The following is a 17,732-nucleotide window of genomic DNA, read 5'->3' as shown; positions in this document are numbered from 1 at the left end:
CACTACATTCTGAAAGACCCACTGAACAGTCTAAAGGAGTTCTTCTGTTATGTTTCTGCTCTCTTACTTTTTTCAGCAGGCACACCATGTTTGTGTGTGGATTCAAATGTAGGGCAAGAGGATGAGAAAGGGCTTCTTGATACTGAAGACAACAAGCATAGAACTTGCACCAGAATTCCTGTTGTAAATTTCGGAACTCTTCCTGGGAAAATTCATACTCTGTTACACTTCCTTGGAGCTGGCAATGAAAAAAAAAAAGAAACTCTTGATACCATTTGGGATCTTTCTCCCCCCAAAACATAATTGTTTAATATCATTTTACTAAGCTATAGGCAAATGAATATCCCTTATGCATTACATGCCATAGACTAATTAAAAGGTTTAGACATTTATATTTCTTACTAACAAGGTCCAATGAACAATTTGAACAGTTTCTCAGTACCAATCTGCTCCATAGGGAGATGAAAGAAATTATCATTCTTTCTTTACCCAAACCTTACCTCACTTTCAACAGCTAAAGTAACTTCTTTCTTTAGTTCATTCCAGGAGAGATCTAAATTCCTGTCAGTTCCTCGACAGAAAATCTAAAAATAAAACAGGCACAAAGAGACACTTTAGAGTATCACATAATACTAAAAACTGAATGAAAAATACTCCAGGTCAGAAGATACTGAGGTAATATACTATACAATAGACTGGACATGCCTGAAACACACATTTACTCTTAACGTTGTGCAAATAATTTCTTTTTATAAATTGATTGATTGATTGATTGATTGATTGGCTGCATTGGGTCTTCGTTGCTGCCTGTGGGCTTTCTCTGGTTGTGGTGAGTGGGGCTACTCTTTTTTGGGGTGCTCGGGCTTCTCATTGTGGTAGCTTCTCCTGTTGTGGAGCACGGGCTCTAGGCACATGGGCTTCAGTAGTTGTGGCTTGCAGGCTCTAGAGAGCAGGCTCAGTAGTTGTGGCGCACGGGCTTAGTTGCTCCACAGCCATGTGGGATCTTCCCGGACCAGGGCTTGAACCTGTGTCCCCTGCACTGGCAGGTGGATTCTTACCCACTGCGCCACCAGGGAAGTCCTGTACAAATAACTTCTAATTGTGAAATCATAGCAACTTTGAAATAGTTTCTATAGTCCAGAATAAACTGTAGAAGCTCATGAATCTGTAAGAATTATAATTGGGTACATCTGGATCATTACAAAAACCAAAAGGAAACATAATGGCTATTGCTTAGCTGGAGGAAGATATAAGATGTTGCCAAATATATACATCCTGACTGGCACAAAGGTGAGCTAGAGTAGTGGTGGGGTAGGTCCACTCTAATGGGAATGATTCTCCTAAGGCAAAGCTTATGAGCAACGCCTTACTGATTATTCAATATCTCCGTGTGCAAGAGATACCATGAGAAATCATACATGTGATTACTGTTAATAAGGGCTGGGGCTTCCCTGGTGGTGCAGTGGTTAAGAATCCGCCTGCCAATGCAGGGGACACAGGTTCAAGCCCTGGCCCAGGAAGATCCCACATGCCGCGGAGCAACTAAGCCCGTGCACCACAACTACTGAGCCTGCGCTCTAGAGCCTGTGAGCCACAACTACTGAGCCGGCATGCCACAACTACTAAGCCCCCATGCCTAGAGCCCGTGCTCCACAATGAGAGAAGCCACTGCAATGAGAAGCCCGCGCACCGCAACTAGAGAAAGCCCACGCACAGCAATGGAGACCCAACACAGCCAAAAATGAAAATAAAAAATAAATAAATTTAAAAAAACAGAAGGGCTGATGAGATGAAAGAAATAATACCTTAGAAGAAAATGACCATGTCATCCTGGAGTTTTATTAGAGAGAAAACAGAAAACATAGAATAGCCAGATATTTAAGAATGTACCTAGAAGAAAAGTCAAGGATCTGGAAACCATATCACCTGAGAGAAAGTTAAGGAACTGGGTATATTTTTAGCCTGCAGAAAGATAACATGGAAGGATTCTTAAAATATTTGAAGGGTTGCTTTATAGAAGAGATATGTTCTATGAAGCTCCCAAAGAAAGATGCCATCTAAACGATGGGGGGTTAAATTTGATCCAATATTGGGATGAACTTTTTTTTTTTTGGTCGTACTGCACGGCTTGTGGGATCTTAGTTCCCCAACCAGGGATTGAACTTGGGCCCGGGCAGTGAAAGTGCCACGTCCTAACCACAGGACTGCCAGGGAATTCCCAGGGTTGAATTTTTAAGTGGCACAGTTTTGAATAGTAAGTCACAAAAGAGCTGGTGAGAGACTTGTCACTGGAGGCAGACACAACTAGAAGCTGAACAGTCTGTCAGAGAAGCCTCAGAAGGTATTTCTGCTTTGTGTGGGAGGTCAGATCAGGAGATTCTAAGGAACTTTTCAATTCTACGAGTGATTATTCCATTTTAAATTCATGAAGCTAAGTAGCAATTTAAGGAAGCCTAAGTGACTTTAAAGTAAAGAATTCTTTTGGAAAATGTTAAGCATCTCTTAAACCATGTAACTTTGAAGCTTAGATTATTTTCTTGAACCTGAACCAAGTCAGACCTTCACTGTACTAACAAAAGGGTAAAAACAGTACCATCAAACCTACCCAAGAAAACTTCTTTCAAGTATAGAGAGTATATGCAGTGTAGTATGGTATATCTTTTTACAATAGTGTAGGTACAAGTTTCTCTTTTTACTACTGGCATGCTTCACTAGTCACTGGGAAAGTGCCCTTAATCCTATCTCCCCGCCTGGACTCTTGCTATTTTTATGGGAAGAATATTTAAAAAAATTACAATAGCATTTATAAACACATGTATATACAATTGCAAAACTATGTTTGGTGTTAGTATATGCAAAACAACAAAAATTAATAGTAATCATTAATTATATAATAATAGCAATAAAATAAGAGAGTCTTAAATGAACACTAAATATTTTCTCACTGACCTGTAAAGCTTTACATAAAGCTGCATTAATGAATCGCCCTGGTGTAAAAAGACTCTGCAAATACATCTCCTGTTAGAACATTGAAACAAGAATTAGTATCATTCTAAAAAAGATAAAATTTGGAAAAATCTGAATGAACAATTCAACACATTAAAACCAAAGGCTGCATTCCTATTACATGAATGTGGAAATTCTGCCCTTCAGCATGTGAGCAGTAACAAGCGGCAGAGCAGTCATATATTTTCACACTGTGAAGCCTGCAGTGTCTTTGAGTCAACTAGATGTACTACATTGAGAATGTCGTATTCCTCATGGTGCACTTCAGTGGGTTCCACTGGAAAACACAGCTTGTCAAATGCCAATTTTAAATGCAAGAGTTGTATCTAGTTTATTAGTGATAAACACTGGTAAGAGAATAATTAAACTAAGCTGGTTTCTACACCATCCACAAAAGAACTCATTTTATGGTTTACATATAAAAGAAAAGGAATTGATAGTAATAGGTATTATATGTAACAAACAAACAAAAAAAACTGCAATAAGCTCTCACAAGTGGGGAAATGAAGTAGAGAGAACAAAATGGAAAGTCTCATACTGCCTATGGTCTCATTTTGACCAAATTTTATAAACCAGATTTGCCAATAAGTAGCAAACCTGGATGACCTTCATTCAAGTTTCCTTCCTTCTACTGGGAAGATATTTATAAAATGACCAAAATGGAGAAAAACAAGAATTTTAATAATTAGCATGTGATTTTGGCTTTTAGACAAAAGTTAAGTGCCAATAAACTCTTGGGATTAAAAATTTCGCAATATTCAATTTCAGATATTCAAAATGGGTTTTCCAATCCTACGAAGAGTCATTGTTTCAGACCCAGAGCCCATAATCTTTATCTCATTTTAATATTAATGCATCAACTGAAAGTTTTTCTTCCATTTATCTTGAGGATGTCCTTGAAAAACAGGGAAATTGGCCTGTTTTGCTATTGCATTACCTTTTAAAGTTATGTTCGTCATAGCTTATACCTCTTATGTCTAGTTTTTATGCATATATTCACATGGTTAGTATAGTGGACACCTACTGTCTGTGCCTGCCTAGAATCCATTTCCCCTTCTTTTACTGACAAATCCCTTACCTTTCTCTGAAGAACCATTCCTCCCGTACCCATAGCCAACTGACTTCACCCTCCACAACAGCAAGGCCCACGCTGGACATGCTTCTCATGCCAAGCCAGAATATTCTATTCCTTCTGATCAGAGTGACTATGCCAGGCATTAGCACATGACTAAAGCCAGGCCAGTGTCAACTCCAGGACCTGGAACAGAAGTGCTCTCTTTCCCCTGGGGTTGCTAAGTTCACAGAAGGCAAGCTTGCTCAGAAAGCCTGCCAGACAATAAACCCAACAAGGAGGAAAGCAGAATTGAGACAAAGGAGAGATCAAGCCCTGAAGGCATTGTTCCAGCCATGGCTGAAACCAGGTAACTCTGAACTTCCCAGCAGCACAAGCCAATACATTCAGCTTAAGTCAGTTTGAGGTGGGTTTCTTTCATCTGCAGCTGAAAGAGTTCTGCTAATAGAACTCTTTAGAAGAACCGGTTCTTCTCAAACTAATGATCAGGGTAAATCATCTCTTTACATAAGATTTTAGCATTGCTTACTCTGGGGTCTTGATCATCTCTGATAATGATTTCTTCCTCTGGCAGAGGCTGCATAAAAACTGGATTCCACTGACCTGCAACATTACTACAGAGAGAAAAAGTACATCAGTCTACATAAAGATGATGAATAAAAATGAAGCTTATGTTGTTGGCAGTATTTGAGCAGGGAGGGTCCCATCACTGAACCTCTGCAACTACTGCTTGATCAATTCTATTAAAAAAGTTTCCAAAAAAAGAAACATATTCATAGCAGAGTCTGGACTATAGAAGTGCTCTTACTTGTTCTAATAGGCACCTTCCCGAAATTAAAACTCTAAACACAAATCTACAAATAATAGCTAACTTTCATTCTGCATTTACCATATGCTACACATTATACTAGGTGCAATTCTAGATACTATTCATGTATACCTTATGATAACTCTTTGAAGGATACATTGCCCTCATTTTTAAGATGTCAAAAGTGAGGTTTAGGGTATCTCACAGCTAGTAAGTTGTACAACCAGGATTCAAACTCTCACCTGACTGCAGATTCTTTGCTTGAATGCCATCTATAAGGAGTACTCTCTATCTTCTGAGGTGTGGTTCAGGGTCAATCTGGGGGCAACCACTCCTAGAATTCTATTCTAGAATATAGGGTCATGAGAGACCCCCTTGAGCTCAATTAGTTTACAGTTGACTCCTGAACGACATGGGGGGGTTACAGGTGTCGACCCTCTGTGCAGTCAAAAAAATCCATGTATAACTTAATCAAGCAACTGCAGATCAAACAGTACTGCAGTATTTACTACTGAAAACAATCTGTGTATTAAGTGGACCACCCACAGTTCAAATCCATGTTGTTTGAAGGTCAACTGCAGTTCCAGGGACGTCAAGCTATGTCCCAGGGAATCCTCCACAGGTGTTTCAGGGACTACACAAGTGTTTGATTCAAAATTTGTTTTTAAATGTATTTTGTAACTATTAAAAATGTTAAAATGAATATCAAGTACATTAAAAATATCAGATATTCCAAATATATCTAATATTAGAGTTATCAACATGTTAAATTGTGTTATAATTTTATATTCATAAAATACTGGTTTTGTTATATATTGGAGTTCATTATCTTTTGAAAAAAAAGGGATTCCTGCTTTAAAAAAAAGTTTGAGAGGCACTGTGTTTGTCCAATCTACTTCTCATCTCATGAGGAAACTGAGACCCCAAAGGGGCTGCAGTGTCTTTTGGAAGTTGTGGGTATCAGAAATAGTCTTTGCATAGAAACAAAGAAAATGCACAGATTAGAAGCATTTGGGGCCTTTCTCGCTCCCTGGCCGTCTTGGCAGCTGCTCTCGGTTGGGGGTGTCCTGCACCTCAGGCAGGAACATGGTGCCCGCAAGGAAGACAAAAAAGCCGCTGGAGTCGATCAACTCTAGGCTCCAACTTGTTATGAAAAGTGGAAAGTATGTGCTTGGATACAAGAAGACTTCGAAAACGATCAGACAAGGCAAAGTGAAACTGGTCATCCTTGCCAACAACTGCCCAGCCTTGGGGAAATCTGAAATAGAGTATTATGCCATGTATCCATCACTACAGTGGCAATAATATTGAACTGGGCACAGCGTGTGGAAAATACTATAGTGTATGCACACTGGCTATCACTGATGCAGGTGATTCTGATATCATTAGAAGCATGCCAGAACAGACTGGTGAAAAGTAAATCATGCACAACTTTTCTTTAATAAAACCAGCCAGAGCTTGTTTAAAAAAAAAAAAAGAAGTATTCTGGTCATGTGCTATCTCTCCCAAAAAAGATGGTATTTTCTTCACCTCATTCCAACTCTAAGAATCCTTATTTTGTCCTAAAATCATAGGTAAGAAATAACAAAAAATGAAAAAGAAGGTATGTCAGAAAATAGGCAAACCCGGGTCTGAATCCTTTAACTGCGAACATTTGACTTTTGTTCTACATAAAAAGCTCTCCTTCTTTTCTCAGTATGAATTTGCTCGGGTAAAGCAGAATGACAGAGGGGAGGGACCCGTACTGTTCAAAGTTGATATATTTCACAACTGTCTGGTTCTCAGCACCATGCCACAAGGCCCAGATATCCGTAGAGGTTAAGGCAAAGTCAATCAGTGTCTCCTAGAAGGAAATGTAGGGGGAAAACAAATAAACAAAACCTCTTGTTAAAACAAGAAAGAAAAGGTACTAAGTTATGGTGACTTAAACTTGTATTAGTAGGAGAGGTAAAAGCATGAAAACAAAAGACAGTACCACGTGAACTTGGTAAAATCCAAATGAAATTTTTTTGCATGAAGTTTCATTAAATATTCCATTTTAAGATTTCAATCCCATTACAACACAGTTAAGTTAGCCAATGTTTCTTTCCTGTACTTCTATGATATTCAAAGGACGACTCAACCTACCTGAGATGTGAATAGTGAGGAAATGTGATCTAGGCTATAGCGGTTATTCTCAGTGCTCACCAACTGGAAAATGCAGAACTGTTAAAACACAAGTGGATAATTCAGTACTTGAAATAACCAACATGCTATTTTTCTATGCAAGACTTACTAGCATTCAGAAGCTAATTTTTTTAAAAAAAGTATGGTAAAATACATGTAGCATTTACCATCTTAACTATTTTTAAGTGTACAGATTAGTAGTATTAAGTATATTCACATTGTTGTGCAACTGAACTCCAAAACTTTTTTTCATTTTTTCAGAACAGAAACCCTGTACTCATTAATTAACTCCCTATTCCCCCTCCCCCCAGCCCCTGGCAACCAGCATTCTACTATGACCTGACTGCTACATAATGGAATCTTAACGGTATTTGTCTTTTTGGGACTGTATTTTTACTTAGCATAACATCCTCAAGGCTCATCCATGTTGCAGCACGTGTCAGAATTTCCTTCCTTCCTTTCTTTTTTCGGCCGCATGGCATGTGGGATGTGGGATCTTAGTTCCCCCACCAGGGATTGAACCTGCGCCTCCTGCATTGGAAGTGCAGTGTCTTAACCACTGGACCACCAGGGAAGTCCCAGAATTTCCTTCCTTTTTAAAGTTGAATAATATTCCATTTTATGTATATACCACATCTTGTTTATCCATTCTTTCATCGATGAAGACTTAGGTTGCTTCCACTTTTTTGGCTACTGGGAATATTGTTGCTATGAACATGGGTGTACAAACATCTCTTAAAGACCCTACTTTAATTCTTTTGGGTATATACCCAGAAGTGGAATTGCTCGACCCTATGGAAATTCTATGACTAATTTTTTGGGGAACTGCCATGCTGTTTCCCATAGTGGCTGCAGCATTTTATATTCCCACCAGTAATGCACAAGGGTTCCAATGTCTCCACATCCTCTCCAACACTTGGTATTTCTGTTTTTTCCTCCCATAGTAGCTATCCTTTTGGGTATGAGGTGGTATCTCACTATGATGAGAAACCTATTTTTAAGTTTATATTTTTACTAAAGTACCAAAAATAATTTAAAACATACACACAATACAAATCAACTCTAGTCAATCTTCATTAAAAATAAAACCGGGCTTCCCTGGTGGCACAGTGGTTGAGAGTCTGCCTGCCAATGCAGGGGACACGGGTTCGAGCCCTGGTCTGGGAGGATCCCACATGCCGCGGAGCAACTGGGCCCGTGAGCCACAACTACTGAGCCTGCGCGTCTGGAGCCTGTGCTCCGCAACAATAGAGGCCACGACAGTGAGAGGCCCGCGCACTGCGATGAAGAGTGGCCCCTGCTCGCCGCAACTGGAGGAAGCCGTCGCACAGAAACGAAGACCCAACACAGCCAAAAATAAATAAATAAATTTAAAAAAAATAAATAAATAAAACCTTATAAACAGCTGGGCAAGATGGCGGAAGAGTAAGAGGCGGAGATCACCTTCCTTCCCACAGATACAGTAGAAATACATCTACACGTGGAACTGCTCCTACAGAACACCCACTGAACGCTGGCAGAAGACGTCAGACCTCCCAAAAGGCAAGAAACTCCCCACGGACTTGGGTAGGGCAAAAGAAAAAAGAAATAACAGAGACAAAAGAATAGGGACGGGACCTGCACCAGTGGGAGGGAGCTGTGAAGGAGGAAAGGTTTCCACACACTAGGAAGCCCCTTCGCGGGCAGAGACTGCGGGTGGCAGAGGGGGGAAGCTTCAGAGGCACGGAGGAGAGCGCAGCCACAGGGGTGTGGAGGGCAAAGCGGAGAGACTCCCGCACAGAGGCCTACATGCAGAGGCGGGTCCAAATCCAAAGCTGAACCCTGGGAGCTGTATGAACAAAGAAGAGAAAGGGAAATCTCTCCCAGCAGCCTCAGAAGCATCGGATTAAAGCTCCACAAACAACTTGATGTGCCTGCTTCTGTTGAATACCTGAATAGACAACGAATCCTCCCAAATTCAGGAGGTGGACTTTGGGAGCAGGAGATATTAATTTTTCCCCTTTTCCTTTTTTTGTGAGTGTATATGTGTATGCTTCTGGGTGAGATTTTGTCTGCATAGCTTTGCTTTCACCATTAGACCTAGGGTTAGGTCTGTCGGTTTTTTTTTCTTCTATTTTTACTTAAAAAATTTTTTTTCCTAATAAATGTTTTCTTAATAATTTTTTCCTTATTTTCTATTTTTAGAAATTAAAAAAAAATTTTTAATAAGTTTTTTCATATTTTTTATTTTAAAAAATTAAAAAAATTTTTCTTAATAAATTTTTCTTATTTTTTATTATAAAAATTAATAAATCTATTTGTTAAAATTAAAAAAAATTTTCTTAATAAATTTATTCTTAATAATTTTTTTCTTATTTTTTGTTATAATAGCTTTATTTTATTTTATTTTATCCTCTTTCTTTCTATTTTTTTCTCCCTTTTATTCTGAGCCATGTGGATGAAAGGCTCTTGGTGCTCCATCCAGGCATCAGGGCTGTGCCTCTGAGGTGGGAGAGCCAACTTCAGGACACTGGTCCACAAGAGACCTCCCAGCTCCATGTAATACCAAATGGTGAAAATCTCTCAGAGATCTCCATCTCAACATCAAGACCCAGCTTCACTCAACGACCAGCAAGCTACAGTGCTGGACACCCTATGCCAAACAACTAGCAAGACAGGAACACAGCCCCATCCATTAGCAGAGAGGCTGCCTAAAATCATAAGGCCACAGACACCCCAAAACACACCACCAGATGTGGACGTGCCCACCAGAAAGACAAGATCCAACCTCATCCACCAGAACACAGGCACTAGTCCCCTCCACCAGGAAGCCTACACAACCCACTGAATGAACCTTAGCCTGGGGACAGATACCAAAAACAATGGGAACTACGAACCTGCAGCCTGTGAAAAGGAGACCCCAAACACAGTAAGATAAGCAAAATGAGAAGACAAAAAAACACACAGCAGGTGAAGGAGCAGGGTCAAAACACACCAGACCTAACAAATGAAGAGGAAATAGGCAGTCTACCTGAAAAAGAATTCAGAATAATGATAGTAAAGATGATCCAAAATCTTGGAAATAGAATAGACAAAATGCAAGAAACATTTAACAAGGACGTAGAAGAACTAAAGAGGAACCAAGCAACAATGAAAAACACAATATATGAAATTAAAAATACTCTAGACGGGATCAATAGCAGAATAACTGAGGCAGAAGAACGGATAAGTGACCTGGAAGATAAAATAGTGGAAATAACTACTGCAGAGCAGAATAAAGAAAAAAGAATGAAAAGAACTGAGGACAGTCTCAGAGACCTCTGGGACAACATTAAACACACCAACATTCGAATTATAGGGGTCCCAGAAGAAGAAGAGAAAAAGAAAGGGACTGATAAAATATTTGAAGAGATTATAGTTGAAAACTTCCCTAATATGGGAAAGGAAATAGGTAATCAAGTCCTGGAAGCACAGAGAGTCCCATACAGGATAAATCCAAGGAGAAACATGCCAAGACACATATTAATCAAACTATCAAAAATTAAATATAAAGAAAACATATTAAAAGCAGCAAGGGAAAAACAACAAATAACACACAAGGGAATCCCCATAAGGTTAACAGCTGATCTTTCAGCAGAAACTCTGCAAGCCAGAAGGGAGTGGCAGGATATACTTAAAGTGATGAAGGAGAAAAACTTACAACCAAGGTTACTCTACCCAGCAAGGATCTCATTCAGATTTGATGGAGAAATTAAAACCTTTACAGACAAGCAAAAGCTGAGAGAGTTCAGCACCACCAAACCAGCTTTAGAACAAATGCTAAAGGAACTTCTCTAGGCAAGAAACACAAGAGAAGGAAAACACCTACAATAACAAACCCAAAACATTTAAGAAAATGGGAATAGGAACATACATATCGATAATTACCTTAAATGTAAATGGATTAAATGCTCCCACCAAAAGACACAGACTGGCTGAATGGATACAAAAACAAAACCCATATATATGCTGTCTACAAGAGACCCACTTCAGACCTAGAGACACATACAGACTGAAAGTGAGGGGATGGAAAAAGATATTCCATGCAAATGGAAATCAAAAGAAAGCTGGAGTAGTAATTCTCATATCAGACAAAATAGACTTTAAAATAAAGACTATTACAAGAGACAAAGAAGGACACTATATAATGATCAAGGGATCGATCCAAGAGGAAGGTATAACAATTGTAAATATTTATGCACCCAACATAGGAGCACTTCAATACATAAGGCAAATACTAACAGCCATAAAAGGGGAAATCGACAGCAACACAATCATAGTAGGGGACTTTAACACCCCACTTTCACCAATGGACAGATTATCCAAAGTGAAAATAAATAAGGAAACACAAGCTTTAAATGATACATTAAACAAGATGGACTTAATTGATATTTATAGGACATTCCACCCAAAAACAACAGAATACACATTTTTCTCAAGTGCTCATGGAACATTCTCCAGGATAGATCATATCTTGGGTCACAAATCAAGCCTTGGTAAATTTAAGAAAATTGAAATCGTATCAAGTATCTTTTCCGACCACAACGCTATGAGACTAGATATCAATTACAGGAAAAGATCTGTAAAAAATACAAACACATGAGGCTACACAATACACTACTTAATAACGAAGTGATCACTGAAGAAATCAAAGGGGAAATCAAAAAATACCTAGAAACAAATGACAGTGGAGACACGACGACCCAAAACCTATGGGATGCAGCAAAAGCAGTGCTAAGAGGGAAGTTTATAGCAATACAAGCCTACATCAAGAAACAGGAAATATCTCGAATAAACACCCTAACCTTGCACCTAAAGCAATTACAGAAAGAAGAGCAAAAAAACCCCAAAGCTAGCAGAAGGAAAGAAATCATAAAGATCAGATCAGAAATAAATGAAAAAGAAATGAAGGAAACAATAGCAAAAATCAATGAAACTAAAAGCTGGTTCTTTGAGAAGATAAACAAAATTGATAAACCATTAGCCAGACTCATCAAGAGAAAAAGGGAGAAGCCTCAAATCAATAGAATTAGAAATGAAAAAGGAGAAGTAACCACTGACACTGCAGAAATACAAACGATCATGAGAGATTACTACAAGCAACTCTATGCCAATAAAATGGGCAACCTGGAAGAAATGGACAGATTCTTAGAAATGCACAACCTGCCAAGACTGAACCAGGATGAAATAGAAAATATGAACAGACCAATCACAAGCACTGAAATTGAAACTGTGACTAAAAATCTTCCAACAAACAAAAGCCCAGGACCAGATGGCTTCACAGGCGAATTCTATCAAACATTTAGAGAAGAGCTAACACCTATCCTTCTCAAACTCTTCCAAAATATTGCAGAGGGAGGAACACTCCCAAACTCATTCTACGAGGCCACCATCACCCTGATACCAAAACCAGACAAAGATGTCACAAAGAAAGAAAACTACAGGCCAATATCACTGATGAACATAGATGCAAAAATCCTCAACAAAATACTAGCAAACAGAATCCAACAGCACATTAAAAGGATTATACACCATGATCAAGTGGGGTTTATCCCAGGAATGCAAGGATTCTTCAATATACGCAAATCAATCAACGTGATACATCATATTAACAAATTGAAGGAGAAAAACCATATGATCATCTCAATAGATGCAGAGAAAGCTTTCGACAAAATTCAACACCCATTTATGATAAAAGCCCTGCAGAAAGTAGGCATAGAGGGAACTTTCCTCAACATAATAAAGGCCATATATGACAAACCCACAGCCAACATTGTCCTCAATGGTGAAAAACTGAAACCATTTCCACTAAGATCAGGAACAAGACAAGGTTGCCCACTCTCACCACTATTATTCAACATAGTTTTGGAAGTGTTAGCCACAGCAATCAGAGAAGAAAAAGAAATAAAAGGAATCCAAATCGGAAAAGAAGAAGTAAAGCTGTCACTGTTTGCAGATGACATGTTACTATACATAGAGAATCCTAAAGATGCTACCAGAAAACTATTAGAACTAGTCAGTGAATTTGGTAAAGTAGCAGGATAGAAAATTAATGCACAGAAATCTCTTGCATTCCTATATACTAATGATGAAAAATCTGAAAGTGAAATTAAGAAAACACTCCCGTTTACCATTGCAACAAAAAGAATAAAATATCTAGGAATAAACCTACCTAAGGAGACAAAAGACCTGTATGCAGAAAATTATAGGACACTGATGAAAGAAATTAAAGATGATACAAATAGATGGAGAGATATACCATGTTCTTGGATTGGAAGAATCAACACTGTGAAAATGACTCCACTACCCAAAGCAATCTACAGATTCAATGCAATCCCTATCAAACTACCACTGGCATTTTTCACATAACTAGAACAAAAAATTTCACAATTTGTATGGAGACACAAAAGACCCCGAATAGCCAAAGCAATCTTGAGAACGAAAAATGGAGCTGGAGGAATCAGGCTCCCTGACTTCAGACTATATTACAAAGCTACAGTAATCAAGACAGTTTGGTACTGGCACAAAAACAGAAATATAGACCAATGGAACAGGATAGAAAGCCCAGAGATAAACCCACGCACATATGGTCACCTTATCTTCGATAAAGGAGGCAAGAATATACAGTGGAGAAAAGACAGCCTTTTCAATAAGTGGTGCTGGGAAAATTGGACAGGTACATGTAAAAGTATGAAATTAGAACACTCCCTGACACCATACACAAAAATAAACTCAAAATGGATTAAAGACCTAAGTGTAAGGCCAGACACTATCAAACTCTTAGAGGAAAACATAGGCAGAACACTCTATGACATAAATCACAGCAAGATCCTTTTTGACCCAGCCCCTAGAGAAATGGAAATAAAAACACAAATAAACAAATGGGACCTAATGAAACTGAAAAGCTTTTGCACAGCAAAGGAAACCATAAACAAGACGAAAAGACAACCCTCAGAATGGGAGAAAATATTTGCAAATGAAGCAACTGACAAAGGATTAATCTCCAAGATTTACAAGCAGCTCACGCAGCTCAATAAAAAAAAAAACAACCCAATCCAAAAATGGGCAGAAGACCTAAATAGACATTTCTCTAAAGAAAATATACAGATGGCCAACAGACACATGAAAGAATGCTCAACATCATTAATCATTAGAGAAATGCAAATCAAAGCTACAATGAGGTATCATCTCACACCGGTCAGAATGGCCATCATCAAAAAATCTAGAAACAATAAATGCTGGAGAGGGTGTGGAGGAAAGGGAACACTCTTGCACTGTTGGTGGGAATGTAAATTGATACAGCCACTATGGAGAACAGTATGGAGGTTCCTTAAAAAACTAAAAATAGAACTACCATATGACCCAGCAATCCCAGTACTGGGCATATACCCTGAGAAAACCATAATTCAAAAAGAGTCATGTACCAAAATGTTCATTGCAGCTCTATTTACAATAGCCAGGACATGGAAGCAACCAAAGTGTCCATCATTGGATGAATGGATAAAGAAGATGTGGCACATATATACAATGGAATATTACTCAGCCATAAAAAGAAATGAAATGGAGGTATTTGTAATGAGGTGGATGGAGTTAGAGTCTGTCATACAGACTGAAGTAAGTCAGAAAGAGAAAAACAAATACAGTATGCTAACACATATGTATGGAATCTAAGGAATTAAAAAAAAAAAAAAGGCCATGAAGAACCTAGTGGCAAGACGGGAATAAAGACACAGGCCTACTAGAGAATGGACTTGAGGATATGGGGAGGGGGAGGGGTGAGATGTGACAGGGTGAGAGAGTGTCATGGACATATATACACTAACAAATGTAAAATAGATAGCTAGTGGGAAGCAGCCGCATAGCACAGGGAGATCAGCTTGGTGCTTTGTGACCACCTAGAGGGGTGGGATAGGGAGGGTGGGAGGGAGGGAGATGCAAGAGGGAAGAGATATGGGAACATATGTATATGTATAACTGATTCACTTTGTTATAAAGCAGAAACTAACACACCATTGTAAAGCAATTATACTCCAATAAAGATGTTTAAAAAAATAAAAAATAAAATAAAATAAAACCTTATAAAATAATTCATGTTTAGTATTTAACTCCACGGCCAAAACAAAAAATGTCAAACTGAAAAAATAATATTTGATGGACAATATTTTAAATAATTTTTTGATAAAGAAAATGCATTATCAACTGATAAGAGTGATTAAGATTCTATCCTTATAACATAAGCAACTGTTCACAAGGAAGTACTAAAAGAAAAATATACAGTGAGAGTCCTTTTGAGAGAAAAATAGGAGTGTATGAAATATGAGAAATATATGTAATGCTCATATTCATTCTAGCCTAGAGCTGTATTTACAAGGTGAATATCTCAACCCATTAGTGGGACATGAATCAAATTTAGGAGGTCTCAACCAGCATTAAAAAAAAAAAAAGAGGGCTTCCCTGGTGGCGCAGTGGTTGAGAATCTGCCTGCCAATTCAGGGCACATGGGTTCGAGCCCTGGTTTGGGAAGATCCCACATGCCGTGGAGCAGCTGGGCCCGTGAGCCACAATTACTGAGCCTGCGCGTCTGGAGCCTGTGCTCCACAACAAGAGAGGCCGCGATAGTGAGAGGCCCATGCACCGCAATGAGGAGTGGCCCCCGCTCGCTGCAACTAGAGAAAGCCCTCGCACAGAAACGAAGACCCAACACAGCTAAAAATAAATAAATAAATTTATAAAAAAAGAAAAAAGAAAAAAGAAAAAAAAATAAACAAAGTATCAGCGTTTATCAGTTCATCACTCATGGTAAAGGTAAACACGTTTCATGAAAACTATTTTCTGTTATATGCCCATCACCACATATGTATATACTAGGTAGCAATGCAAAATATTGTAGATTCTAGCCAAAAAGTTGGAAAAATGCTGGTCCAGTGCAGTGCTCCTCAAACTACCTGTGGAAAGGAACAGTGGTTTTTTTTTCTTTTAATTTCTAATCTGTTCCAGACTGATACTTTTATGAAATACAGAAACCTTGAATGTCTGTGGCAACATCACTATAAAAGCTTCTAATGCATTCTCTCACTTTCTGTATTTATCTATCTCACTGCAATCCAGTAACAAATAATCTGTGGCCCAGGACCATTCCACAGACCACACCATAGGTCTACAGGACTTCTGTTTGAGATTTTTATTAGTGTCCTAGATGGAAATACAGACGGCATATTTATAACACTGAGGACATGCTGCTGTAAATGATTAAATTAATGCACTTATTAACAGAATTAGAACCCAAAGAACGAAAAGAAAGCCAAGAAGAAACAAATGAAATTAACAGGAATGGGTGTAGGGCTTGCCTGGTGGCGCAGTGGTTAAGAATCCACCTGCCAATGCAAGGGACATGGGTTCAAGCCCTGGTCCCGGAAGATCCCACATACCACGGAGCAACTAAGCCCATGCACCACAGCTACTGAGCCTGAGCTCTAGAGCCCGCGAGCCACAACTACTGAAGCCCGTGAACCTAGAGCCCGTGCTCCACAACAAGACAAGTCACCACAATGAGAAGCCCACATACCACAACGAAGAGTAGCCCCGCTCACCACAACTAGAGAAAGCCTGCACACAGCAACGAAGACCCAACACAGCCAAAAATAAATAAATAAATAAATATATTTTTAAAAAATTGGAATGGGTGTAAAATATTACAGAGATTAAAAATAAAAACCTTCAAATGTGCAGATTAGGGAGAAAAAAAATGCTGAAGAGCAGTTTTTGTTCAAAAAAAGAAGGAAAAAAAGAAAGACCTCAACTTCATTATACTCTGTATAGGCACAACAGTGTTACATGGCTGCTAAAAGTGTATCTGATTTTAGGCTTCATTAATAGAACCATAATGCTCAAACCAAAGGAGGTAATAGCTCAGCTCAGTTTGATACCACTCCTAGAATAGCATATTCAATCTCAGTCTAATGTTTAGAGCAGTGGTTCTCAAAATATGGGCCATAGATTCCTAGAGGTCCCTAAGACTGTTTCAGGGGATTAGTGAGGTCAAAACACTTTTCATAATAATACTGCATCATTTGCCCTTTTCACTGTGTTAATATTTGCACTGATAATGCAAAAGCAATGGTAGGTAAAATTATTGGTGTCAATGTGAATCAAGGCAGTGGTACCAAACTGAATACTCTTTCATTAATAAAACACTCAACAAGCTAGGAATAGAAAGTAACTTCCTCAACACGATAAAGGGCATTATGAGAAATTCAGATAACATCACACTCAGTGGTGAAAGACTAAAAACTTTCTCTCTTAAATCAGGAATAAGACAACTCTTGTCACTTCTATTCAACATTGTACTGGAGGATCTATCCAAGGCAATTTAAGGGGGGGAAAAAAAAAGGCACCCAGATCGGAAAGGAAGCAGTAAATCTATCTTTATTTGCAGATGATATTGTCCTGTAAATAGAAAGTCCCAAGAATTCCACTATAACACTACTAAAACTAGTAAGAGTTCTGTAGGGTTACAGGATACAAGATCGATATAAAAAAATGAATTGTATTTCTATAAACCTGCAATGAGCAATCTGAAATGAAATTAAGAAGATAATTTCATTTACAATAGTATCAAAAGGAATAAAATATATACAAATAAACTGATTAAAGAAACCCTGC

The 17,732-nt window shown here is 38.5% G+C and overlaps 1 protein-coding gene and 1 pseudogene across 1 annotated transcript in view; one reads left to right on the top strand and one right to left on the bottom strand.

The window, feature by feature from the left end:
* The window catches only part of NUP160 (nucleoporin 160), a 61,625-nt gene that overhangs the window by 34,070 nt on the left and 9,823 nt on the right, over positions 1 to 17,732 (bottom strand). The window contains exons 8-13 of the mRNA XM_057553452.1: positions 7,014 to 7,091; positions 6,632 to 6,729; positions 4,608 to 4,692; positions 2,950 to 3,018; positions 501 to 584; positions 68 to 238 (exon numbers count right to left, since the gene is read on the bottom strand). Of these exons, the coding sequence (XP_057409435.1) occupies positions 68 to 238; positions 501 to 584; positions 2,950 to 3,018; positions 4,608 to 4,692; positions 6,632 to 6,729; positions 7,014 to 7,091 (585 nt within the window). The remainder of the gene's footprint in view (positions 1 to 67; positions 239 to 500; positions 585 to 2,949; positions 3,019 to 4,607; positions 4,693 to 6,631; positions 6,730 to 7,013; positions 7,092 to 17,732) is intronic.
* LOC103005551 (60S ribosomal protein L30-like) lies at positions 5,973 to 6,335 on the top strand (annotated as a pseudogene).

The sequence above is a fragment of the Balaenoptera acutorostrata genome, chromosome 9 (genome assembly GCF_949987535.1).
Source record: "Balaenoptera acutorostrata chromosome 9, mBalAcu1.1, whole genome shotgun sequence".
In the NCBI taxonomy this organism is placed as follows: Eukaryota; Metazoa; Chordata; class Mammalia; order Artiodactyla; family Balaenopteridae; genus Balaenoptera; species Balaenoptera acutorostrata.
Note: the sequence above shows the minus strand (reverse complement) of the source record. Positions and strands in the feature narration are given on the sequence as shown.